The sequence below is a fragment of the Cervus canadensis genome, chromosome 13 (assembly GCF_019320065.1).
Source record: "Cervus canadensis isolate Bull #8, Minnesota chromosome 13, ASM1932006v1, whole genome shotgun sequence".
NCBI classification, from domain to species: Eukaryota; Metazoa; Chordata; class Mammalia; order Artiodactyla; family Cervidae; genus Cervus; species Cervus canadensis.
The window spans coordinates 25004317-25032005 of NC_057398.1; the positions used below are offsets into that span (position 1 = coordinate 25004317).

At 42.0% G+C, this 27689-nt stretch overlaps 1 protein-coding gene across 1 annotated transcript; it reads left to right on the top strand.

Moving 5' to 3' along the window:
• Window positions 1–1397: 1397 nt before the first annotated feature.
• CFAP107 (cilia and flagella associated protein 107) lies at window positions 1398–27689 on the top strand. Its single transcript, XM_043485898.1, has 4 exons — window positions 1398–1694; window positions 16614–16727; window positions 25591–25768; window positions 27296–27689. Exons 1-4 carry the CDS (start codon window positions 1581–1583, stop codon window positions 27478–27480), a joined length of 591 nt encoding a protein of 196 aa, XP_043341833.1. The 5' UTR covers window positions 1398–1580; the 3' UTR covers window positions 27481–27689.

Genomic DNA, 27689 nt, shown 5'->3' on the forward strand with positions numbered 1-27689 from the left:
AAACCAGTCAATCCTCAAGGAAATCAGTCCTGAATATTCATTGGAAGGACTGATGCTGAAGCTGAAACTCTGATACTTTGGCTACCTGATTCAAAGAACTGACTCACTGGAAAAGACCCTGATGCTGGGAAAGATTGAAGGCAGGAAGAGAAGAGGATGACAGAGGATGAGATGACTGGATGTCATCACCAACTCAATGGACACAAGTTTGAGCAAGCTCCGGGAGTTGGTGATGGACAGGGAAGCCTGGTGTACTGTAGTCCATGGGGTTGAAAAGAGTTGGACATGACTGAGAGACTGAACTAAACTAAAAATAAGACTACAGTGTGCTGCTTCTTTAAAGTGAAGCTGCTTAGTCATATCCGACTCTTTGTGACCCCACGGACTGTAGCCTACCAGGCTCCTCCGTCCATGGGATTTTCCAGGCAAGAGTGCTGAAGTGGGCTGCCGTTTCATTCTCCAGGGGAACTTCCCAACCCAGGAATTGAACTCAGGTCTCCTGCATTGCAGACAGATGCTTTACCATCTGAGCCACCAGGGACGCCTACTGATTCTTTAACTTAACCATATATTGCAGGCATCTTCCAATGTCAGCATATTTTAACAGCTACAGGGTATTTCATTAGATGATATGCTACAGTTGTTGAGCCAGCCCTCCATTGGTAGATATCTAGACGGTTGGTTCTTGATTTTTTGGCTTAAAGAATAAGCAAAGTCATGGTCTTTATCTCATTGGACTGAGCTCTATTGGAATGGAGCCCTGGTCTAGCCACTGAGCATTGTACTAATAGCTCCAGGTCAGTGCTCTGGATGTAGCATAAGCTTGATAGAATGACTGTGGAATGAATGAATGAAGATGATCTGAATGAATCATATTTATTAACATTCTTCCTGGAAGCCCCTTAGGCAAAGGGGCAGATGGGCAATAAGCAGAGCCCAGTGGTAAAAGAACTGAATCAGAGTGGATTTAAATCCCAACTCTCCACATGTGTGACTTGAGGTAGCTACTTAATCCTTCTTTACTTCAGTGTCCTCATCCATAAAATGGGTACAGTTATGGCACCTGCTTCATAGGACTCTTTGAGGGTTAAACAAGTGAGTACATGTAAAGGTCTCAGCATGGGCCTAGAATGTCAGCATTCATTAAACGGTAGAATGTGATCATCATCTCAGCTCATCTAGGTATTAAAATGCAGCATGCCTGATACCTCTTTGTAACTAGGAGGTTACATGACATGGAAACCAGGTCCTTCTGGCTCCAGCTTTTATGGTGATTGCTGTTGGTTTGATTTGCTTTTTTAACATCAATTTTGCTTCTGAGGAATCAGCTGCCCCCTTAAGGAGAGTATTTATACTCACAGTCTATCACCATGGAGATTGTCAACAGTAGGGAATCCAAGATCACATCACCTCTTTCTGGAGACTGAAAGTGGACTCTCAGTGCCCTTTAATGTGAATTTAGCTGTTTGTCATCTACATTCTGACTGCTGAATAGAAAAAAAGGCACTCCAAACAGCAACTTCATAACATCTCCCACCTCAAAACCTTAAACTGTGTCAAGTCAAAGAAGCTTGGGACAAATGCAGTTTCTTACTGCCGTAAGTCCACAGCCATTCTCCACGCCAAGCTGGAAGATTGAGACCAAGTATTCAACCAGAGTGCTCACTGGAAACTGGACAGAGGAGAGGAGGAAGGTAAGAAAAAAGAAGGTGGACAGAGGGCTCAGAAGGAGACCTGGCAGGGAGGATGAGTGAGGGCATTGTGTGCGTGTGTGCTCAGTCACTCTCTGCAACCCCATGAATTGTAGCTCGCCAGGTTCCTCTGCCCATGGAATTTTCCAGGCAAGAATGGAGTGGGTTGCCATTTCCTACTCCAAGGGATCTTCCCGACTCAGAGCTCGAACCCTTGTCTCCTGCATTAACAGGCAGATTCTTTACCACTGTACCACCCAAGGGTATTATTATTTCTAAATCAAGGGCCCCAAATACTTGAATCTTAAGAAGGTGGCATTAGGGACTCTATGCAGATAGACTCCCTAACACAGAGGAGTTACATTCAAACAGTCATCAAAATCCCCATTTATATCTTGAAAACATCATAGTACAGGTGTCAATAAGGTTGTGCCTTGAAGTTCTATAGTCAGTGGAGTGCTTCTAGGCATTGGATGTTCTCTTTTCCTAACTCAGCTTTATCTTGATTTGAAGAACATCTGCTCTCCCTGGGTGGGCCGTTCCGGATGTATTACCTGCCAAAGCAGGCTTGCTGCTCCTTGTCTTGACGGCCAGGGATGAGCCGCTGCTCTCTGGCGCCTGTTCCGCAACTTTGCCCTGCTTGTGCATGTCACCGTTCACCTTCAAAACGGAGCAGGCGTGCTCCTGGTGTTCCCACGTGTCTTAAAGACCAGCTCAAAATACTTGCCTAAATTGACCTGCATGAAACGGAGTATCTTCATTTGTGGCAATCAAGACTGACCCACATAAGTTTCTGCAGAGATATCTAGACATCTTCATATCTTCTTGGAAAATAGGCAATGAAAAGAAGGTGGGACAGGATTGGCAGCTTTGGTGTAAGTGTGGGGAAGGTTAATAGTGACTTCTGAGAACTAGAAGAGGCTCTTTTCATGCGGGCACCTTAGCATTTGTCACCCTTCTGGTCAGACATGGCTTTTGGCCGTTTTTAGCTCTGACTGCAATTATCTTTGTTTGTGGAGTAGGTGTGTGTGTAATCCAAGAGCAAGAAAGACTGGTTAAGCATTCCCATTGGGCTCCAGTAGGCAAAGTAGTACCTGGAGATATTATGGGCTGATCCTACACTGAGAGGAGATTGCATAAAGAGAGCAGAGTTGGAGCAATTTCAGAAAGATGGCAGACTAAGAAGTTCCAGGCCCCTTGTTTTCCCATGGAAACACTTAAAAAGCAACTATTAGCCTAATTGAAACAAATATATGGGAGCTCTGGAAAACAAAGGTCTATAGCAAAAAAATCAAATGCCCATTTTAGAAAAAGCCACATTCAAAATAGTAGGAAACTCCATGGTGTTTTTCCTTGCGCTCCCCCCATTCCTGTCCCAGCGCAGCATGGTGCAGTGTGGGAGAAGCAGTGGCCCAGTTCCCAGTTCCCTCCCTGGAGCACAGAGGGAGTGGAGCAACACTGAAACTTGTCTGGAAGCTGCTGGAGGGATTGGTCTCTGTTTTGCTAACTCAGGGGTCAAACAGGATAAAGTAGGGAGTTCATATTTCAGGCTAGGAAGAGCTTGGAAAGCAGCAGTGGTCAACAGTGAAAGCAAAGGTCTGGGGGTAAGAAATTATAGGTAGAGGAATGCAACAGAGCATCTAAGACTTTGAAAAGAAACCAGAGAGAGGCTTCTTGGAAAAATTAAGGAATTTTAAAGCAGCTATGTATACAAGGAGAAATAAAAAGCACACAGACACACAGACACAGAGTCATAGGCAGGATGCATGCTCATGTTCAGAAAAGTCCTAAGAAGAATTAAAACCTTCTTACCTGACTCCAAGGCTCAGAGCATGCCCACTACTTAGTAAAGATCTTTCCTTGTGTGGAGCCAGTCTGCAAAGCCCAGGAGAGATGGCTGTTTTTCTCTCAAGTGCTCAATGTTAAAAAACAACAACAACAACAACAACATAGACATAAAAAGAAACAAGAAAAGATGGTCCATTCAAAGGAAAAAAATTAAATGGAAGAAACAGTTCCTGAAGAAATACAGACAGCAGTAGTACCAGAGAAAAACTAAAAAAAAAAAAAAAAAAAAAAAAAAAAAAAAAAAAAAAAAAAAAAAAAAAAAAAAAAAAAAAACCAACCAACCAAACAAAAAAAAAAAAACCTGTCTTAAATATACTTAAAGAGCTAAAAGGAAATGTGGACAAAGAATTGAAGGAAATCAGGAAAATAATATATAAACAAAATGAGAATATTAATGAAAGATAGAAATTCTAAAAAGGAACCAAACAAAAATGTGTGTGTGTGTGTGTATACTCAGTCGTGTCTGACTCTTTGTGACCCCATAGACTGTCAGGCTCCTCTGTCCATCGAATTCTCCAGGCAAGAATACTGGAGTGGGTTGCCATTTCCTCTTCCAGGGGATATCCCTGACCCAGGGATCAAAGCCACATCTCCTGCATTCGCAGGCAGATTCTTTATTCCTGAGCCACCTGGGAAGCCCAAATGAAAATAATGGAATTGAAATATACTGTAACGTTTATGAAAAAAAATTCACTAGAGACATTCAAAAGTGTGTTTGAACAGGCAGAAGTAAGAATCAGAAAACTTGAAGACAGATTACTTGAAATTATTGAGCCTAGGTAGCAAAAAGAGGAATGAATGAAGAAAACTGAGCAGAGACCAAAGACTTGTGGGACACCCTCAAGCTGACCAATATACTGACTATGGGATAAATTAAAATAGAAAGGGGCAGAGAGATAATTTGAAGAAATAATGACTGAAAACTCCCAGACTAGATGTGGATCTACAAATCCCAGAAGCTCAGTAGAGACCAAATAAGTTAAATCCCCAGATACTCACACAGAGACAATTATAATCAATCTGTTGAAAGTCAAAGAAAAAGAGAAAATCTTCAAAACAGCTAGAGAAAAATGACTCATCGTATACAAGGGAGCCCTAATAAGCTTATCATTAGATTTCTCAGCAGAAACTTTGCAGATCAGAAAACAGTGAGGTGATATCTTTAAAGGGCTCAGTCCCTGCAAACCAAAACCTAAGCAAAACCAAACCCCACCCTCCAAAAACCCCACCCCTCTATTGACTGAGAATAGCTTAGCCAACAAAACTTTCCTTCAAAAGTGGAGAAATAAAAACATTCCCAGATAAACAGAAGCTGAGGGAGTTCATTACTGCTACATCTTCCCTACAGGAAGTGATAATGGGAGTCCTTGAAGTTGCTATGGAGAAATCCTAAACAGTAACTTGAAGTTATATGAAAATATGAAGACCCCTGGTAAAGATAAATGTACAAATATAGACACCATCATTATTGTAATTTTGGTTTGTAATTCCATTATTTTCTACACAATTAAAAAACACAAAAGTATTATATATTATAAATTCATGTTAATGGGTATGCAGTATATCAACATGTAATTTGTGACATCAATAACATAAAATGAGGGAAGACAAAGCTTTATCAGAGTGGGTTTTTATTAATGAGTTAAGGTAAGATAGTATGAATTTAAAATAGATTGTTAGGCAATTTGGATGGACATAGAGATTATCATACTGAGTGAAGTAAGTCACATCACATAGAGAAATAGTATATGACATCCCTTATACACAGAATCTAAAAAGAAATGATACAAATGAACTTACTTACAAAGCAGAAACAGACTCACAGACTTAGAGAATGAATTTATGGTTCCCAGTGGGGGAAGGGAGGGGGGAATGGATAATTAGGGAGTGTGGGAATCAACATGTACACACTGCTATATTTAAAATGAATAACCAACAAGGACCTACTATATAGCACAAGGAACTCTGCTCCAGGTTATATGGCAGCCTGGATTGGAGGGGAGTTTGGGGGAGAATGGATACATGTGTATGGATGGTTGAGTCCATTTGGGGTCCACCTGAAATTATCACATTATTAATCAGCTATACTCCAATATAAAATAAAGAGCTAAAATTAATTAAAAATAAGATAGATCACTATAAATTTAAGATGTTATGTATAATTCCCATGATAACTACAAAGAAAATCTCTCTAAAATATACACAAGAGGAAATGAGAAAGAAAAATAGGTCACTACTAAAAATTAAATAAACACAAAGAAAAGTAGTAATGGTGAAAATGAGGGGCAAAAAGCCTTATAAGACAAAAAAGAAAACAAATAACAAAATGGTAAAAGTAAATAACAGTAATTACTTTATTTTTTTCTTTTATTTTTTCAGTAATTACTTTAAATGTAAATAGATTAAATGCTCATCAAAAGAGATTTGTGGAATGGGGAAAAAAGATTTTTTTTCATCTGCCATCTATCAGACTGTTTTTAGATCTAAAGACATGCAAAAGTTGAAAATAAAAGGCTAGAAAAAGATACTCCCTGCAAATATCAACTCAAAGAGAGTGAGGTGGCACTATATTAATTTCATAGAAAATAATGTTTAAGTAAAAAAATGTTACAAGAGCCAAAGAAGGGCAGGGTATATTGAAGAAAGGATCATGAAGAAATAGACAGTATGAATAGACATATAACTAGTAAGGAAACTGAATCAGTAATCAAAGAGCTCCCCAAAATAAAAGCCCAGGACTAGGTGGCTTCACTGGTGAATTCTACTTAGCTTTTAACTACATTAACATAGGCCTTCCCTGGTAGCTCAGCTACCAGAATCTGCCTGCAGTGTAGGAGACCCCCGTTCCATTTCTGGGTCAGGAAGATCTGCTGGAGAAGGGATAGGCTACCCACTCCAGTATTCTTGGACTTCCCTGGTGGTTCAGCTGGTAGAGAATCCATCTGCAATGTGGGAGACCTGGGTTCGGTCCCTGGGTTGGGAAAATCCTCAGGAGAAGGAAGCAGCTACCCACTCCAGTATTCTGGCCTGGAGAATTCCATGGACTGTATAGTCCATGGAGTCACAAAGTATTGGACACGACTGAGTGACTTTCACTTCACCTTAACATAATAAAGACCATGTATGAAAAGCCCAGCTACAATCATACCCATGCAAAGGAATGAAGTTGGACACCTACCTCACACCATATTAAAAAATTAATTCAAAATGAATCAAAGACCTACATGTAAGGTCTTTAGGTCTATATGTAAGACCTAAAATTATAAAACTCTTAGAAGAAAACAGGAGAAAAGCTACATGACATTAAATTTGGCACTGATTTCTTGGATATGACATTCTAAACATAGGCAATAAGAGAAAAAATAGATAAACTGGACTTCACCAAAATTAAAAACTTTATGCATGAAAGACCTTATTAAAAAGAGTGGAAGCAGGCTCTTGCAGAGAGATATTTGCATATTTATATTCTTAACAGCATTATTCACAGGAACTGGAACATAGAAGTAATTCAGTGAGAAATGAATAAGCAAAATAGAGCATATACATATCATGGAATATTTTTCAATCTTTAAGATAAATTATGAAATTAGGAAATTATGAAACACGCTACCACATAGATAAACCTTGAAGACACTAACCTAAGTGCAATGTTCAGTTCAGTCACTCAGTCATGTCTGACTCTTTGCAACCCCATGGACTGCAGCATGCCTGGCCTCCCTGTCCATCACCAACTCCCGGAGTTTACTCAAACTCACGTCCATTGAGTCAGTGATGCCATCCAAAAATCTCATCCTCTGTTGTCCCCTTCTCCTCCCGCCCTCAATCTTTCCCAGCATCAGGGTCTTTTCAAATGAGTCAGTTCTTCACATTAGGTGGCAAAGTATTGGAGTTTAAGCTTCAACATCAGTTCTTCCAGTGAATATTCAGGATTGATTTCCCTTAGGATGGACTGGTTGGATCTCCTTGCAGTCCAAGGGACTCTCAAGAATCTTCTCCAACACCACAGTTCAAAAGCATTAATTCTTCAGTGCTCAGCTTTCTTTATAGTCCAACTCTCACATCCATACATGACTACTGGAAAAACCAGAGCCTTGACTAGACGGATGTTTGTTGACAAAGTAATGTCTCTGCTTCTTAATATGCTGTCTAAGTTGGTCATAACTTTTCTTCCAAGGAGCAAGTGTCTTTTAATTTCATGGCTGCCGTCACCATCTGCAGTGATTTGGGAGCCCTCCAAAATAAAGTCAGTCATTGTTTTGACTGTTTCCCCATCAATTTGCCATGAAGTGATGGGACCAGATGCCATGATTTTAGTTTTCTGAATGTTAAGCTTTATGCCAACTTTTTCACTCTCCTCTTTCACCTTCATCAAAAGGCTCTTTAGTTCTTCTTCACTTTCTGCCATAAGGGTGGTGTCGTCTGCACATCTGAGGTTATTGATATTTCTTCCGGAAATCTTGGTTCCAGCTTGTGCTTCTTCCAGCCCAGCGTTTCTCATGATGTACTCTGAATATAGGTTAAATAAGCAGGGTGACAATATACAGCCTTGACATACTCCTTTTGCTATTTAGAACCAGTCTGTTGTTCCATGTCCAGTTCTAACTGTTGCTTCTTGACCTGCATACAGATTTCTCAAGAGGCAGGTCAGGTGGTCTGGTATCCCCATCTCTTGAAGAATTTTCCACAGTTTGTTGTGATCCACACAGTCAAAGGCTTTGGCACAGTCAATAAAACAGAAATATATGTTTTTCTGGAATTCTCTTGCTTTTTTGATGATCCAGCAGATGTTGGCAACTTGATCTCTGGTTCCTCTGCCTTTTCTAAATACAGCTTGAACATCTGGAAGTTTATGGTTCATGTATTGATGAAGCCTAGCTTGGAGAATTTTGAGAATTAGTTTACTAGAATGTGAGATGAGTGCAATTGTGTGGTAGTTTGAACATTCTTTGGCATTGCCTTTCTTAGGGATTGGAATGAAAACTGACCTTTTCCAGTCCTGTGGCCACTGCTGAGTTTTCCAAATTTGGTGGCATATTGAGTGCAGCACTTTCACAGAATCATCTTTTAGGATTTGAAATAGCTCAACTGGAATTCTATCACCTCCACCAGCCTTGTTCATAGTGATGCTTCCTAAGGCCCACTTGGCTTCATATTCCAGGATGTCTGGCTCTAGGTGAGTGATCACACCATCGTGATTATCTGTGTTGTGAAGATCTTTTTTGTACAGTTCTTCTGTGTATTCTTGCCGCCTCCTCTTAATATATTATGCTTCTGATAAGTCCATACTGTTTCTGTCCTTTATTGAGCCCATCTTTGCATGAAATGTTCCTCCGGTATCTCTAATTTTCTCGAAGAGGGCTCTAGTCTTTCCCATTCTATTGTTTTCCTCTATTACTTTGCACTGATCCCTGAGGAAGGCTTTCTTATCTCTCCTGGCTATTCTTTGGAACTCTGCGTTCAAATGGGTATATCTTTCCTTTTCTCCTTTGCTTTTCACTTCTTTTCACAGGTATTTGTAAGGCCTCCTCAGACAACCATTTTGCTTTTTTGCATTTTTTTTCCTTGGGGATGGTCTTGATCCCTGTCTTCTGTACAATGTCACGAACCTCCATCCATAGTGCAATGTTAGTCACCAAAAGACAAATACTGCATACTCCCACTTATCTGAGATACAGTGCGTGCGTGCGTGCTCAGTTGCTTTAGTTGTGTCCAACTCTTTTCAACCCCATGGACTGTAGTCCCCCAGGCTCCTCTATCCATGGGATTCTCCAGGCAAGAATACTGGAGTGGGTTGCCATACCCTCCTCCAGGGGATCTTCCTGACACAGGGATGGAATCAATGTCTCATATCTCTTGCACTGGCAGGCGGATTCTTTACCAATAGCGCCACCGGGGAAGATCTGAGGTACATCAGTGTAGTCAAATTCATGAAAACAGGAAGTAGAATGGTGGTTGCCAGGGGCTGAGCAAGGGAAGAATGGAGAGCTGTTGCTTAAAGGGGACAGTTTCAGTTTGAGATGATGAAAAAGTCCTGCAAGTGGATGGAGGTGGTGGTTGCTCTTCAGTGTGAATGTAGTTAATGCCACTGAGCTGCACACTTAAAAGTAGTTAAAAATGGGACTTCCCTGGTGGTCCAATGGCTAAGACTGCAAGCTCCCAGGGGACCTGGGTTTTCATCCCTAATTAGGGACTCACCTAATTAAGTGACTCAGTAGTAAAGAGCCTGCTTGCCAAAGCAGGAGAACCAAAAGATGAGGGTTTGATCCCTGGGTCCGGACGATCCCCTGAAGAAGGAAATGGCAACCTGCTTCAGTATTCTCGCCTGGGAAATTCCACGGACAGAGGAGCCTGGCAGCCTACAGGCCATGGGGTCACAAAAGAGTTGGACATGACTTAGCGACTGAGTGCACATGCGCGCACACACACACATGCACACACACACACAAGGAACTAGATTCCACATGCTACAACTAAAAAGATTCTGCATGCCAAGACTAAAGATCCTTTGTGTTGCAACTAATACGCACTGCAGCTTAATAAAAATAAAAATAGTCAAAATCGTAAATTTTGTTATTCATCTTTTACTACAATGAATTTCAAAAAGCAACAAAAATTGTGCTATAATAGGGCTTTTCTGGTGGCTTAGATGGTAAAAAATGCAGGAGACCTGGGTTCAATCCCTGGATGGGGAAGATCCCCTGGATAAGTGAATAGCTACCTACTCTAGTATTCTTTTCTTTTAAAATTTATTAATTTTTTTATTGAAGGATAATTGCTTTACAGAATTTTGTTGTTTTCTGTAAAACCTCAACATGAATCAGTCATAGGTATATATATGTCCCCTCCCTTTTGAACTTCCCTCCCATCTCCCTCCCCATCCCACCCCTCTAGGTTGATACAGAGCCCCTATTTGAGTTTCCTGAGACATACAGCAAATTCCTGTTGGCTATCTATTTTACATATGGTAGTGTAAGTTTCCATGTTACTGTTTCCATACGTCTTACCCTCTCCTCCCCTTTCCCCATATCCACAAGGCTATTCTCTATGTCTGTTTCTCCACTGCTGCCCTGTAAGTAAATTTTTTAGTCCCATTTTTCTAGATTCCGTATATATATGTGTGTGTTAGAATACGATATTTATCTTTCTCTTTCTGACTTATTTCACTGTGTATAATAGATTCTAGATTCATCCACCTCATTAGAACTGACTCAAAGGCATTTCTTTTTATGGCTGAGTAATATTGCATTGTGTATATATACTACACCTTCTTTATCCATTCATCTCTCGAATGACATCTAGGTTGCTTCCATGTTCTAGCTATTGTAAATAGTGCTGCAGTGAATAATGGGATACATGTACCTTTTAAAATTTTGGTTTCCTCAGGGTATATGCCTAGGAGTGGGATTGCTGGGTCATATGGTGGTTTTATTCCTAGTTTTTTAAGGAGTCTCCATACTGTCTTCCCTGGTGGCTCAGCTGGTAAAGAATCTGCCTGCAATGTGGGGGACCTGGGCTTGATCCCTAGGTGGGGAAGATCCCCTGGAGAAGGGAAAGGCTACCTACTCCATTATTCTGGCCTGGAGAATTCCATGGACTGTATAGTCCATGGGGTCCCAAAGAGTCAGACACAACTGAGTGACCTTCACTTTCATACCATCTTCCATAGTGGCTGTATAAATTTGCATTCCCACAAAGTGCAAGAGCATTCCCTTCTCTCCACACCCTCTCCAGCATTTACTGTTTGTAGACTTTTTGATGATGGCCATTCTGACTGGTGTGAGGTGATAGCTCCTTGTAGTTTTGATTTGCATTTCTCTAATAATGAGCGATGTTGAGCATCTTTTCATGTGTTTGTTAGCCATCTGTATGTCTAAACAGGTAAATGTTTGTTTAGGTCTTTTCCCCACTTTTTGATTGGGTTGCTTGTTTTTCTGGTACTGAGTTGTATGAGCTGCTTGTGTATTTTGGAAATTAATCCTTTGTCAGTTGTTTCATTTTCTATTATTTTCTCCCATTCTGTAGGTTGTCTTTTCACCTTGCTTATAGTTTCCTTTGCTGTGCAAAAGCTCTTAACTTTAATCAGGTCCCACTTGTTTACTTTTGTTTTTATTTCCATTACTCTAGGAGGTGGGTCATAGAGGATCTTGCTTTGATTTATATCACCCAGTGTTCTGCCTATGTTTTCCTCTAAGAGTTTTATAGTTTCTGGTCTTACATTTAGGTCTTTAATCCATTTTGAGTTTATCTTTGTGTATGGTGTTAGGAAGTGTTCTAATTTCATTCTTTTACATGTCACTGTACAGTGTTCCCAGCACCACTTATTGAAGAGGCTGTCTTTGCCCCATTGTATATTCTTGCCTTCTTTGTAAAAAAATAAGGTATCCATAGGTGCATGGGTTTATTTATGGGCTTTCTATCTTGTTCCATTGATCTAGATTTCTGTTTTTATGCCAGTACCATACTGTCTTCATGACTGCATCTTGGTAGTATAATCTGAAGTCAGGAAGGCTGGTTCCTCCAGCTCCATTCTTCTTTCACAAGACTGCTTTGGTTATTCAGGATCTTTTGTGTTTCCGTATGAATTGTGAAATCTTTTGTTCTAGTTTTGTGAAAAATGTTATTGGCAATTAGCTAGGGATTGCATTGAATCTGTAGATTGCGTTTGGTAGTTGTTTTCACAATTTTGATTCTTCCTATCCAGGAACATGGACTATCTCTCCATTTATGTTGACTTCGATTTCTTTCATTAGTGTCATAATTTTCTGTGTACAGTTCTTTGGTCTCCTTAGGTAAGTTTATTCCTATATATTTAATTCTTTTTGTTGCAATGGTGAATGGAATTGATTCCTTAATTTCTCTTTCTGATGTTTCATTGTTAGTATATAGAAATGCAAGTGATTTCTGTGATTGATTTTGTATCCTGCAAGTTTGCTAAATTCACTGATTAATTCTAGTAATTTTCTGATACTATCTTTAAGGTTTTCTGTATACAGTATCATGTCACCTACAAACAGTGAGAGCTTTACTTCTTTTCCTATCTGGATTCCTTTTATTTCTTTTTTTTCTCTGATCGCTGTAGCTAGGACTTCCAGAACTATATTGAATAATAGTGGTGGAAGTGGACATGTTCATCTTGTTCCTGGTCTTAGGGGGAACGCTTTCAGTTTTTCACCACTGAGAATAATGTTTGCTGTAGGCTTATCATATATGCCTTTTACTATGTTGAGGTAGTTTCCTTCTATGCCCATTTTTTGAAGAGTTCTCATCATAAATGGGTGCTGAATTTTGTCAAAGCCTTTTTCCACATTACTGAGATTATCATATGGTTTTTATCTTTCAATTTGTTAATATGGTGTATCACATTGATTGATTTGCGTATGTTGAAGAATCCTTGCATCCCTGGAATAAACCAAACTTGATCATGGTGTATGAGCTTTTTGATGTGTTGCTGAATTCTGTTTGCTAAAATTTTGTTGAGAATTTTTGAATCTATGTTAATCAGTGATATTGATGACGTAGTTTTTTTGTATGTGTGTTATCTTTGTCTGATTTTGGTATCAGGGTGATGGTGGCCTCCTAGAATGAGTTTGGAAGTGTTCCTCCCTCTGCAATTTTTTGAAAGAGTTTTAGAAGGATAGACATTAGCTCTTCTCTAAATGCTTGATAGAATTCTCCTGTGAAGCCATCTGGTCCTGGGCTTTCGTTTTTTGAGAGATTTTTGATCACAGTTTCAATTTCAGCACTTGTAATTGGGTTGTCCCTAATTTTTATTTCTTCCTGGTTCAGTCTTGCAAGATTGAATTTTTCTAAGAATCTGTCCATTTCTTCCAGGTTATCCATTTTATTGCCGTATAGTTGTTCATAACAGTCTCTTATAATCCTTTGTATTTCTGCACTGTCTGTTGTAACTTCTCCTTTTTAATTTCTAATTTTATTGATTTGATTCTTCTCTCTTTTTCGCTTGATGAGTCTGGCTAACAGTTTGTCAATTTAATTTATCTTCTCAAAGAACCAGCTTTTAGTTTTATTAATCTTTACTGTTCTTTCATTTTTTTCATGTATTATTACTCATATCTTTATGATTTCTTTTCTTCTAGTAATTTTGGGGTTTTTTTTGTTCTTCTTTTTCCAGTTGTTTTAGGTGTAAAGTTAGGTTGTCTATTTGATGTTTTTCTTGTTTCTTGAGGTAGGATTGTATCACTATAAACTTCTGTCTTAGAACTGCTTTTGTTGCACCCCATAGGTTTTGAGTTGTCATATTTTCATTGTCATTTTTTTCTAGAAAATTTTTAATTTCCCTTTTGATTTCTTTAGTAACCTGTTGGTTATATAGAAACATATTGTTTAATCTCCATGTGTTTGTGTTTCTTACAGTTTTCTTCTTGTAATTGATGTCTTGTCTCATAGCATTGTGGTCAGAGAAAATGCTTGATACGATTTCAATTTTCTTAAATTTACTGAGGTTTGATTTGTGACCTGAGATGTGGTCTATCCTGGAGAATGTTCCATATGCACTTGAGAAGAAGGTGTATTCTTCTGCATTTGGATGGAATTTCCTGAAGATATCAATGAGATCCATCTCATCTAATATATCATTTAAGACTTGGGTTTGCTTATTAATTTTTTGTTTTGACGATCTGTCCATTGGTGCAAGTGGCATGTTAAAGTCTCCTACTATTAATGTGTTACTGTCAATTTCTCCTTTTATTTCTGTTAGTTGTTTGTCTTATGTATTGAGGTGCTCCTATGTTGGGTGCATAGATATTTACAATTGTTATGTCTTCTTCTTGGATTGATCCCTTGATCATTATATAGTGTCCCTCCTTATCTCTTGTAACCTTTCTTCCTTATTTTAAGGTCTATTTTGTCTGATATGAGGATTGCTGCTCCAGCTTTCTTTTGCTTCCCATTCACTTGGAATATATTTTTCCATCCTCTCACTTTCAGTCTATATGTGTCTTTAGGTCTGAAGCGGGTTTCTTGTAGACAGCATAAATATGGGTCTTGTTTTGTATTCATTCAGCCAGTCTGTGTCTTTTGGTTGGAATATTTAATCCATTTACATTTAAAGTAATTATTGATATATATGTTCCTATTGCCATTTTCTTAATTGTTTCAGGGTTGATTTTGTAGGTCTTTTTCCTTCTCTTGTATTTCTTTACTATATAAGTCCCTTTAACATTTGTTGCAACGCTGGTTTAGTAGTACTGAATTCTCTTAACTTTTGCTTGTCTGAAAAGCTTTTTATTTCTCCATCAATTTTGAATGAGACCCTTGCTGGGTACAGTAATCTTGGTGGTAGATTTTTCCCTTTCAGTACTTTAAATATATCCTGCTATTCCCTTCTGGCCTGCAGAGTTTCTGTTGAATGTATGGGGTTTCCCTTGTGTGTTACTTGTTGTTTTTCCTTTGCTGCTTTTAATATTCTTTCTTTGTGTTTAGTCCTTGTTAGTTTGATTAGTATGTGTTTTGGTGTGTTTGTCCTTGGGTTTATCCTATATGGGACTCCTTGAACCTCTTGGACTTGATCGACTATTTCCTTTTCCATGTTGGGGAAATTTTCAACTATAATCTCTTCAAAAATTTTCTCACACCCTTACCTTTTCTCTTCTTTTTCTGGGACCCCTATAACTTGAATGTTGGTGTGTTTGAAGTCACTGAGACTATTCTCAGTTCTTTTCATTCTTTTTACTTTATTCTGCTCTTCAGAAGTTATTTCCACCATTTTATCTTTCAGCTCACCAATTTGTTCTTCTGCTTCAGATATTCTGCTATTGACTCCTTTCAGATTAGTTTTAATTTCAGTAATTGTGTTGTTTGTCTCTGTATGTTTATTCTTTAATTCTTCTAGATATTTGTTAATTGATTTTTGCATTTTCTCCATTTTGTTTTCAAGGTTTTTGACCATCTTTAGTATCACTATTCTGAATTCTTTTTCAGATCATTTGCTTATTTCCTCTTCATTTATTTGGACTTCTGTGTTTCAAATTTGTTCCTTCATTTGTGTAGTATTTCTCTGCATTTTCATTATTTGTTTTTTAACTTATTGTGTTTGAGTTCTCCTTTTCCCAGGCTTCAAGGTTGAATTCTATCTTTCTTTTGGTGTTTGCCTTCCTAAAATTGGTCCAGTGGTCTGTGTAAACTTCGTATAAGGTGAGATCGGTGCTGAGTTTTTGTTTGTTTCTTTGTTTTTCCTCTGTTGGGCAAGGCTGAGTGAGGTGGTAATCCTGTCTGCTTATGGTCAGGTTTGTATTTTTGTTTTGTTTGTTGTTTAGATGAGGCATCCTGCACAGGGTGCTACTGGTGGTTGGAATTCAAAGGGCTTGTGGATGCCTCTCTGGTGTTACTAGCAGTAAGCTTCCAAGCCCACTCATCAACAGAAACTCTCTCTCTGGGCTTCTATTGCAATTGCGATGGTGAGGCTCCAGAGGGCTTGGGTCACCTCTTCTGTGAGTCCCAAGGAGAAGCTTGAGGGTGCCCAGTGTCTGTTGTAGACACAAAACCAGTGCAGAGGCTGTTCTCACTCTACTTACATGGGCCAATGCCATCCCAGGATGAGTTGGGTAAAGCCCTGGACACCATGGAAGGCATGGTGGCCCTGGCGACTCCAGTATTCTTGCCCAGAGAATTCCATGGAGAGAGGAGACTGGTGGGCTACAGTCCATGGGGTTGCAAGGAGCTGGACACAACTGAGCTTCTAACACTCATTTTCAGGGTAAAGAAAGTGTAGAGTTGGGAAGAGTGAGAAACAAAGAAGAAAAAGAAAGGGAAAAGTCAAGCAGGAGGGAGGAGGGGCAGGGAGTGACAAGAGAGAAAGGGAACAGGTGTAGACCGTGAGGGACCAGGTGACACCAAACAGCTTTCCCAAGGGGTCTTGGACTGGCGTGCCAAGTCCCTGAATGTACTTTCCAAGTACTGAAAGGGAGGGGGTACAATCAAGCCCACATTGTGCAGGATGCCTATTTACCCTTTCTCTGCCCAGCTTCCAATGGTTGGGAACTGAGGGGATGCAGCAGAAGTTTGAGAAGGGGCATCACAGAAACTGTCCTGAAAAAAAACATTTTTTTTTTTCAGTTCACAAAAGCCACTGAGAAACCCCCCCAGACCATTTACAGAAACGAGTACGTCCCATTCCCAGGCCACAGACCTGACCAGATCTCCAAGTGGTACAGCAAGAGGAGAGTTGAGGTAAGAGGGCTCAGGGCCCCACACTCTGCCTGGCCCCTTCCCAGTGCTCAGGGGACACTAAACAACCAGACTCTTTCTAGGCTCAGTTCTCTCTTGGGGACACAGGAGTGGTCTCATTAATACCCTCCCCAGCCAAATGCAGTGCAGGGAGGCTGCTGATATCATTTACCTGTATTCACTGGGTGGGCAGATGTCCACCTGATCTCAAGTGGGTGGCGTTTCCCTCGCTGGGTATCCCAGCACTTTTTCTGGGCCACTTTCCCCATCCTTCCACACCCTTCCAACAGGAGGTAGGCAAAGGATGTGTGAAACAAACAAAGGTAGACGTTGAGTTAGGGTGAGTGTAGTCAGGAATCACACAAGGCACTCCAAAAGTGAGTAGTGATGATGTTTGCATAGACAGCGTTTGTATAATATCACTGATGGCCAAGCATCCTGTTCTTTCATATGAAAAGTCAAGGGCCATTCAGTTTGCTCTCACTCGCGGAGCGCCTACTTGTGAGTGTGGTTGGGTTCCAGGCCTCCAGAGCAGGGAGCAGGGCACTGCAGCCTCAGAACCTGCCTCCCAGGCCCAAGATCACTCACTTGAGACATTTATTAAATTAGGTGAGAGAGTGTTGGAAGCTCAGAAATCCTGGCCCTTACAGAAACAGGAGAGAAAGCCTCCTCTTATATCAACCCTTGTGGGTGCCACCCACTAGGCTCAGCCTGGAGAGAATAAGCCTGTAATTGTTCACCCACTGGGTGCACAAGCATGCCCTTTTCTCACTACAGTCTGGGTGCTACCCCAAGTTCTTCTTCTGTCAGTCTGCTGCTTATAGAGGTGATGTCTGTCCCCTCACTTCTACCCCACATAACTCTATCGCTGTTCTTGTTGTTCAGTCACTAAGTCGTGTCTGACTCTTATGCAACCGCATGATCTGTAGCCTGCCAGGCTCCCACATAACCCTACCTCTGCTTAAATTCTGGGTGAGGGATGGATATTTCCCAGGATGGAGCATTTTAGAACTGGAAGGGACCCAAGGGATTGTCCAGCTCAACACCCTCATTTACTGATAAAATGTGCCCAAGGGGTATTTCATCTAAAATCTGTAGCTTGTTGGTAAGGCACTGAGCAGGGGCTGGTCAGCAAATCAAACAGTCAAGCAAGGAGCCTCCTTAGATCTTGTTTTATCATCTGCCAGAGCTGACTGTTCATCTACCTTGGACTGCAAGGAGATCAAATGAGGCAATTCTAAAGGAAATCCACCCTGATTATTCACAGTAAGGACTGATGCTGAATCTCCAATACTTTGGCCACCTGATGCGAAGAGCTGACTCACTGGAAAAGACCCTGATGCTGGGAAAGATTGAAGGAAAAAGGAGAAGAGAGTGGCAGAGGATGAGACGGCTGGATGGAATCACTGACTCAATGGACATGAGTTTGAGCAAGCTCCAGGAGGTAGTGAAGGATGGGAAGTCCTGGTGTGCTGTGCATGGGGTAGCAAAGAGTCGGACACAACTTAGTGACTGAACAACAACAATGACAACTTCTGCATCTGGAAACTCATCTTAGGATAAACAGGGTCGTATTTTCAGTTCTGTGTTAGCATCCCTGGCCCACTGGCATTCCTGGACCATACCGGTGCATGGGGCTGCCAACCACTAGCATTAGTGTGCACTGAACACACAAATACAATTTTATTTTATTTTTGTAGTTCTTTTATTTATTTATTTATTTATTTTTTACAGTGTTGTGTTGGTTTATGCCATACAACAACGTGAATCAGCCATAATCATACATATATCCCTTCCCTCTTGAGCCTCCCTCCCATCCCCTCATCCTACCTCTTTAGGTCATCATAGAGTGCCCAGACTGGGCTCCCTGTGTTACATAGCAACTTCCCACCAGCTGTCTATTTTAAAACACATGATAGTGTATATATGTCAATGCTGCTTTCTCTTTTGTCCTACCCTCTCCTTCCCCTACTGTGTCCACAAGTCCATTCTCTATATCTGTGTCTCCATTCCTTCTCTGCAAATAGGCTCATTAATACTATTTTTCTAGATTCCATATATATGTGTTAATATGTTATATTTACTTTTCACTTTATTTTTTAAAAATTTATTTGTTAATTGAAGGATAATTGCTTTGCAGAATTTTGTTGTTTTCTGTCAAACCTCAACATGAATCAGCCATAGGTATACATATGTCCTTCCCTCCGGAACCTCCCTCCCATAAATATGTGTTAATGTGTTATACATGTGTTGTATATCTTCCCATATGCTATATATATGTTATATATATGTGTGTGTGTTATATATATTCTAGATTCTGTATATATATTTTAATATGTTATATTTGTTTTTCTTTTTCTGACTTTACTCCATAAAGCAGGCTCTAGTTTATCCACCTCACTGGAACTGACTCAAATTCATTCTTTTTTTATGGCAGTGTAATATTCCATTGTATATGTACCACATATTCTTTATCCATCTATCTGTTGATGGACAACTAGGCTGCTTCCATGTTTTGGCTATTGCAAATAGTGTTGCAATGAACATTGGGAGTACATGCGTCTTTTAGAATTGTGATTTTTCTCAGGGTTTATGCCCAGTAGTGGGATTGCTGGGTCATATGGTAGATTTATTCCCAGTTGCATTTTAATACAAAGAGGTCAAAATTAGAACCCACAGTCTGAGGCTCCCTGCTCCTAACCATCAATGTACATGAGGTATGTGGCCTAGGTCTCAAGACACATCGGGTGCCCTTTTTTAAAGACCTTTGCTTCCCCATCACAAACCCTGATGAAAGGGATAATCAATCACACATATATAATCTGGTTAAAATTAAGATATCCCCTCCAACACACACACAAAATAGAACCAAACAATGGGACATTCATTCCTGGGGACTCTGTTCAAATAGTCTGCTTGTGTGCCTGGACACAGCATCATTTTCACATGGCTGCTTCAGTTCTATCAGCTCTTCTGGGTCCTTCATCCTGTGCTCCCCCACTGCCACAGCCTGCTTTTCCATCTCCCACCCCACTTAACTTTTCTCCCTTCAGCTCTTCAAAGTGGTCATGAATCAATGGGATTTTTATCCCCTTCAGTTAGTCAGTCCAGTCACTCAGTCGTATCCAACTCTTTGTGACCCCATGAATTGCAGCACACCAGCCCTCCCTGTCCATCACCAACTCCCAGAATTTACTCAAACTCATGTCTATTGAGTCAGTGATGCCATCCAACCATCTCATCCTCTGTCATCCCCTTCTCCTCCTGCCTTCAATCTTTCCCAGCATCAGAGTCTTTTCCAATGAGTCAACTCTTTGCATCAGGTGGCCAAATTATTGGAGTTTCAGCTTCAGCATCAGTCCTTCCAGTGAATATTCAGAACTGATTTCCTTTAGGATGGACTGGTTGGATCTCCTTGCAGTTGAAGGGACTCTCAAGAGTCTTCTCCAACACCACAGTTCAAAAGCATCAATTCTTCGGCGCTCAGCTTTCTTTAGAGTCCAACTCTCATATCCATACATGACTACTGGAAAAACCAGAGCCTTGACTAGATGGACCATGGTTGGTAAAGTAATGTCTCTGCTTTTTAATATGCTGTCTAGGTTGGTCATAACTTTTCTTCCAAGGAGTAAGCATTTTTAAATTTCATGGCTACAGTCACCATCTGCAGTGATTTTGGAACCTAAAAAAATAAAGTCTGTCACTGTTTCCCCATCTATTTGCCATGGGACCAGCTGCCATGACCTTAGTTTTCTGAATGTTGAGTTTTAAGCCAACTTTTTCACTCTCTTCTTTCACTTTCATCAAGAGGCTCTTTAGTTCTTCATTGCTTTCTGCCATCAGGGTGGCATCAATGCATATCTGAGGTTATTGATATTTCTCCTGGCAATCTTGATTCCAGCTTGTGCTTCTTCCAGCCCAGTGTTTCTCATGATGTACTGTGCATATAAGTTAAATAAGCAGGGTGACAATATACAGCCTTGATGTACTCCTTTTGCTATTTGGAACCAGTCAGTTGTTCCATGTCCAGTTCTTTGCAGCCAAAGATGGAGAAGCTCTATACAATCAGCAAAAACAAGACTGGGAGCTGACTGTGGCTCAGATCATGAACTTCTTATTGCCAAATTCAGACTTAAATTGAAGAAAGCAAGGAAAACCACTAGACTATTCAGGTATGACCTAAATCAAATCCCTTACAGTTATACAGTGGAAATGAGAAATAGAGTCAAGGGGTTAGATCTGATAGACAGAGTGCCTGATGAACTATGGATGGAGGTTCGTGACATTGTACAGAAGACAGGGATCAAGACCATCCCCAAGAAAAAGAAATACAAAAAAGCAAAATGGCTGTCTGAGGAGGCCTTACAAAAATACCTGTGAAAAGAAGAGAAGTGAAAAGCAAAGGAGACAAGGAAAGATATACCCATTAGAATGCAGAGTTCCAAAGAATAGCCAGGAGAGATAAGAAAGCCTTCCTCAGGGATCAGTGCAAAGTAATAGAGGAAAACAATAGAGTGGGAAAGACTAGAGATCTCTTCAAGAAAGTTAGAGATACCAAGGGAATATTTCATGCAAAGATGGGCTCAATAAAGGACAGAAACGGTATGGACTTAACAGAAGTAGAAGATATTAAGAAAAGGTGGCAAGAATACACAGAAGAACTGTACAAAAAAGATCTTCACGACCCAGATAATCACGATGGTGTGATCACTCACCTAGAGCCAGACATCCTGGAATGCGAAGTCAAGTGGGCCTTAGGAAGCATCACTACAAACAAAGCTAGTGGAGGTGATGGAATTCCAGTTGAGCTGTTTCAAATCCTAAAAGAGCATGCTGTGAAAGTGCTGCACTCAATATGTCAGCAAATTTGGAAAACTCAGCGGTGGCCACAGGACTGCAAAAGGTCCATTTTCATTCCAATCCCAAAGAAAGGCAATGCCAAAGAATGCTCAAACTACCACACAGTTGCATTCATCTCACGCGCCAGTAAAGTAATGCTCAAAATTTTCCAAGCCAGGCTTCAACAGTACGTGAACTGTGAACTTCCAGATGTTCAAACTGGTTTTAGAAAAGGTAGAGGAACCAGAGATCAAATTGCCAACATCCACTGGAGCATTAAAAAAGCAAGAGAGTTCCAGAAAAACATCTATTTCTGCTTTATTGACTATGCCAAAGCCTTTGACTGTGTGGATCACAACAAACTGTGGAAAATTCTGAAAGAGATAGGAATACTGGACCACCTGACCTGCCTCTTGAGAAATCTGTATGCAGGTCAGGAAGCAACAGTTAGAACTGGGCATGAAACTACAGACTGGTTCCAAATAGGAAAAGGAGTACACCAAGGCTGTATATTGTCACCCTGCTTATTTTTTCCCCTTGGCAGATGTATTAATCATGTTTTTAAATTTTCTGTACTTTATGATACTTTGATATTTTAGGCACCTTGCTAATCCTGGTGAGGTTCTACCTCCCAGGGCTAATTCCCAGGGATAATACACAACTTGCCTGCCATCTGCCTTTCAGATTCTAACTAACCAATTCACAGCCCATCCCTCCAACCACCTCTTTTATCTAAGACTCACATGCCAGGCTATCATCCCCCACTCCAGAGCCAGGCACTGACAACCAGAGATACCCTGGAATTATTGAAACTTTGCAATCCTACACCTCTCAAATTTGCCCACCCTGCCTTGCCCATACTCTGTTGGAAGTGTCGACTGAAAAATATAGTCACAACCTGAAAGTTAAGAGTTATTTTATTTGGTGGAAATGTTTAGGACTCTGAGCCCGGGATACAGCATCTCAGTAGCTCTGGGAAAACTGCTCCAAGCAAACAGGAGGCAAGTAAGGCTATATTCAAATTTGCTACAAAGGGAGCAGGCAGTCTGAACAGCAGAGATCAAGTATCAAGTTAAGGAATTTAGCATTCTATGTATGGGAAGATGCAAGCCCCTTGGCTCACTGAATCCATTCCTTTCATATGTACCTCAGCTATCTGGGGCCAATTCTATTTTTTTGTTTCCCTTGTTTCTTGCATTCCCCTGAACTCCTCAGGAATCACCGTGGGGGCGAGGGAGGAGGGAGGTGGTGGTGGTGGCAATATCTGCTGGATCACAGTTTTGAGAGCCTTTTGAGAGCCCTCATTTACATTTGGGAGGCAGAAATCATTGATGGCTGTGATATCTCCTGTTAATTAATATGGCAGGAGATATTTTCATTTCACAGAAACCAGAACGAAGACTCTGGACCATGCTCTCTTCACTCCTTCTGTCTCCTGACTCACCCTGGTGCTTCCCATGTGGCCCTGTGAGATGTGACATACCCCTTCTCTTAGGAATTTTAAGTGATAATCTCTTCTTTCAAAGGCAGTTGTCTCAGACTTCCCTGGTGGTACAACGGATAAGAATCCGCTTGCCAGTGCAGGGAACACAGATTAGATCCTTGGAATTCGGGAAGTTCTACGTGCCATGGAGCTCTTAAGCCTGTATGTCACAACTCCTGAGCCCTCATGCTGTCACTATTGAAGTCAATATGCTCTAGAGCCCATGCTCTGCAACAAGGGAAGCCACTGCAAAGAGAAGCCTGCGCACTGCAACGAAGAGTAGCCCTTTCTCGCTGCAGGTAGAGAGAACCTATGTGAAAGGTCGGGGCATGCCCCCAGGAAAGTGCTGCAAGGCAAATTCCGGAGGCTGGCTAAACTTCCAGGGGCTGGCCCCCTGCAGCCTGGCCCAATCAGGTACCAACATAAAGCCCTCGGACACTGACCACCGCTGTAGCCCGCGCTTTCTTCCTTATATGAAAAGACCTGGCCTGGATGCCTGCCCGGACTATAAAACCCCTCCCCACCCCTCATACCTTGCAGACTCCCTTTGTCTCTTCACTCACCAGCCCCCGGGAGTTCTGCCCGAGATTGACGCTTAATAAAAGGCCTTTACCACCGGTCCTTAGAGGCGGCTTTTTTCCTCCCGCGGCGTTTTTCCTAACACTATGCACAGCAATGAAGACCTCGAGCAATAAGAAACAAACAAACAAAAAACAAAGGCAGTCCTCTCTATTGTCAGCTAACAGTTATTGTTGCTCAGTTGCTAAAATATGTCCAACTCTTTGTGATCCCATAGACTGCAGCACACCAGGCTTCCCTGTCCTTCTCTATCTCCAGGAGTTTGCTTAGATTCACGTCCATTGAGTCAGTGATGCTATCTAACCATCTCAGCCTCTGCCACCCTCTTCTCCTTTTGCTTTCAGTCTTTCCCAGAATCAGGGTCTCTTCCAATGAGTGGGCTCTTCACATCAGGTGGCCAAAGTATTGGAGTTTCAGTTTCAGCATCAGTCCTTCCAATGTGTATTTTGGGTTGATTTCCTTTAGGATTGACTGGTTTGATATCCTTGCTCTCAAGAGTCTTCTCCAGCACCACAATTCGAAAACATCAGTTCTTCAGAACTCAGCCTTCTTTATGGTCTAACCTTCACATCCATACATGACTACTGGAAAAACCACAGCTTTGACTATATGGACCTTTGTCAGCAAAGTGATGTCTCTGCTTTCTAATACTCTGTTTAGGTTTGTCATAGTTTTCCTTTCATTGAGCAAGTATCTTTAAATTTCATGGCTGCAGTCATTATCCACAGTGATTTTGGAGCACAAGAAAATAAAATCTGTCACTGCTTCCACTTTTCTCTCATCTATTTGCCTTGAAGTGATGGGACCAGATGCCATAATCTTCATTTTCTGAATGCTGATTTTTAAGCCAACTTTTTCTGACTGAAACAAAAATCTTGTGTACATGATCAAGAAGGCAGGATTGTGCCCCAAACCAAGAGAAACAGTAAGAAAATCCCTCCTGGCTTCTCTTCTTCCCCCGCTGTGTTGCCTCTTCAGAACTCCCCTTGGTTGATGGGAACCCTTGGTTGATGGGAACTTGCTTTCCCTGACCTCGGAAATATAGTCCAGACATCCAGATCCGGTGATGTGGATCTTAGGAACTCCGGCTTAACGTCTGTGCACACCCCCCTTGACTTCCTCTGGCATTGTGATCTGACTGGTTTATAGAGCCATCATTTGAAATACTGGGTGCAGCCAGTGTATTTAGGCCATAGCAGACATGGACCTCCCCATCTGCTCCAGACAAGAGGAGGAGCCTGGGAATCCATGTTATCCTCCCCTGTAAATCAGACCAGGCCCCTAGGATTCCCTTTTAGGGCCAAGAGGATTTTCTTAGGAAAAGGAGTGATTCAGGCAAACGTCCCAGTGTCAGGAGAACACGGCTTTCTTCTCCCTGTAATTTCTCCCCACCGAAGAAATCACTCGCTGAGTTTCCAGCTGAGGGAGACTTAAATCCTTTGCAGGAGAAGGCAATTTATGGAGCATTCTCTGACTCTTCCCATGGTAACTGATGGAAATAGAAAGTACAGATGTCAGACTCACCATATAGCATCGTTCACTTGCCTTGGAAATAGACACTTGGATGGATGAGACTCAAGACAAATCAAAGGGGGTAATTTCAGATCACGAGGGTGTGAAATGAGATAGCACAGGCTCTTCCTGTTCAGCTGGGGCTCTTGACTTTCATTTCAATGTGTCCCCTCAGTCATTTTCAGGGTGAGTTGACTTGGCTGGGGGCCCCTCATACAGAGACTTGACTGCAGCCAAACTGGGGTGTGTCTTTGAAGGTGAGCTGTGTTGGGGTGGGGCAGACAAGTGTGTCTCCCACTGGTGCTCCCCAGGGCTCAGGCAGACACATCTCCATAGCAGGGACCCTCTCTGTCGGCACCACAGACTCCATAGCGGGCAGCTTCTGCCTCCAGCCACAGCCAGAGGGATGCCTCGCTCCGACTGGTGACACGTGCACTGTGTCTGTCCTTCCAGGGGCTCCCGTACAAACACCTGATCACCCACCACCAGGAGCCCTCGCAGCGCTACCTGATCAGCACCTACGACGACCATTACAACCGGCACCACTATCACCCAGGCCTGCCGGAGCTCCGCACGTGGAACAGACATCAGCTGCTGTGGCTCCCAGAGAAAGCCGACTTCCCTCTACTCGGTATTTTTTTCTTTCGGGATCCTCCCCTTTACTGGGCTCTAAGGGGTTCATAAGCACATAGGGCTGAGGTGTGCCCACCTTAGTGGGAGGACCCAAGCAGGTGACCCTGACTCCAGCAGAGCATTAGAATGAGAAGGGAAGGGAAGAGTCCTATTTACCCCCCGGGTCGCCCACCCTCTCCCTGTGATGCTGGATGATGTTGCTGTGTGATGAAGCCCTCACCTGCAGCAGCATGTTTACCTGGAGCACAGGTGATAGAGAGCAGCATTGCTGCACACTCAGATCCATCATCTACTTCATCAACACCGACTGAGTATTCCCCAGGTGCCTGCCCTATTGAAGCACCTGGGGACACAGCAGTGACAAATAGGGAGGAATTCCTGCCCCCAGGGCATTTATACCCCAGTGAAGAGACATAGAAGATTTTATCGAAGGGGGAACATGTACACATGGCTGATTCTTGTGAATGTATGGCAAAAAACCACTACAATATTGTAATTAGCCTCCAATTAAAATAAATAAATTAATTTACAAAAAAAAAGAAGATATTATCAATGAATAAGACAACCTAAGATTTAGTAAGCACTATCATATTGGATTGGGATAGGTGGTACATAGAAAAGAAAACCAGCGGGTAACGGGGAGAAAGTGAGGTGGGTATGTTGAGTCTTATTTGGGTGGGATGACAGGGGACAGTCTTTGTGGAGGAGATCTAAGTTGAGAAGGAGGGAGCTATGCAGGAACTGGGGGGAAGGGAAGGCGTAGCAAGAGAAAAAGCTTCACATCGGGGTAGAGGAGGTCCAGGTAGAGGCTCGCCAGAGTATGGATTGCGTCCTCCCTGCAGAAACAAGACTTTGCTCAGATTTGCCGGGAGAGTGACTTGATCTGACATCCATTGCAAGCTCCCACCACACTTTGCTCTTATCTTTCTGCAGTTCTACCCTTCAATATGAAGGGATATAGGGTAGAGGGCAAGCTGCTTGTTACAGTGCATTTCTCTGTAAGAGTTTCTCCTGCAGGTCACTCTCCCAAGCGCATGCTTTTCCCAACTGGGCTGGGTCAGTGAGTACCCAGGAGCTGACGGGGTCATGCTCAATCAAGTCATCGACCTGAACTGTCCAAGTCTCTGGCAACGTCTGGTCCCTCCTTAGTAACAGGAGGCAAACCACACACTGAGAAATTCAGGGCTTGGCAGGACCAGCACTTTCTTGCAAACTTCTGACCCGAATTGGATCCTTGGGTTGGGAAGATCCCTGGGAGAAGGAAATGGCATCCCCCTATAGTATTCTTGCCTGGGAAATTCCATGAACAGAGGAGCCTGGTGGGCTAAAGTCCGTGGGTTGCAAAGCGTTGGACACGAATGAGAACACAGACACTACTACTCTCTCTCCCCTCGGGTGCACTGACAATCCAAGTGCCTGGTCCAGCAGCCTGGAACCTCCAGAGCCAACCATTCGTTCTCCTGTCCCGAGGATGCTGGCCTCCTCCTTTAAGCCTTGTTCACCCGGATTCTGGTTTGTCTTGCAGGTCCCCCTACAAACTACGGACTCTACGAACAGTTGAAGCAGAAATGGCTCCCACCACCAGAGGCCACCCTCAGAGAGAGCATTTACACTTCCTCCTACCCCAGACCACCAGCAGGTGCCCTGTCCCGGAGGGAGCATGCGATTCCCGTGCCTCCCCCACGCCTGCAGCCTGTCCCACACTTCTGAGACCTGTCACCCCATCACAGCACAGGTGGGGCCACCTGGAGACCACCTGCCAGACAGCAGGCAGCTGCAGATACACCCAGAGTTTTAAATCAGGCTCACCTGAGGGGCCTTTGAAATCATGGTCTGGGTTTGATGGTTCCTGTCCTTCCTCCAAATCTACAGGTTCCTTTCTTTTTCATCCCACAAATAAATCCTTTGACACAAGGTAA

Excerpts from the sequence above, each read along its gene's own strand:
- CFAP107 (XM_043485898.1), top strand. The coding sequence starts at position 1,581 with ATGCAGTTTCTTACTGCCGTAAGTCCACAGCCATTCTCCACGCCAAGC. Across the intron at positions 16,728-25,590 it reads ACAGCAAGAGGAGAGTTGAG|GGGCTCCCGTACAAACACCT; the intron begins GTAAGAGGGCTC and ends CTGTCCTTCCAG. Across the intron at positions 25,769-27,295 it reads AGCCGACTTCCCTCTACTCG|GTCCCCCTACAAACTACGGA; the intron begins GTATTTTTTTCT and ends TTTGTCTTGCAG.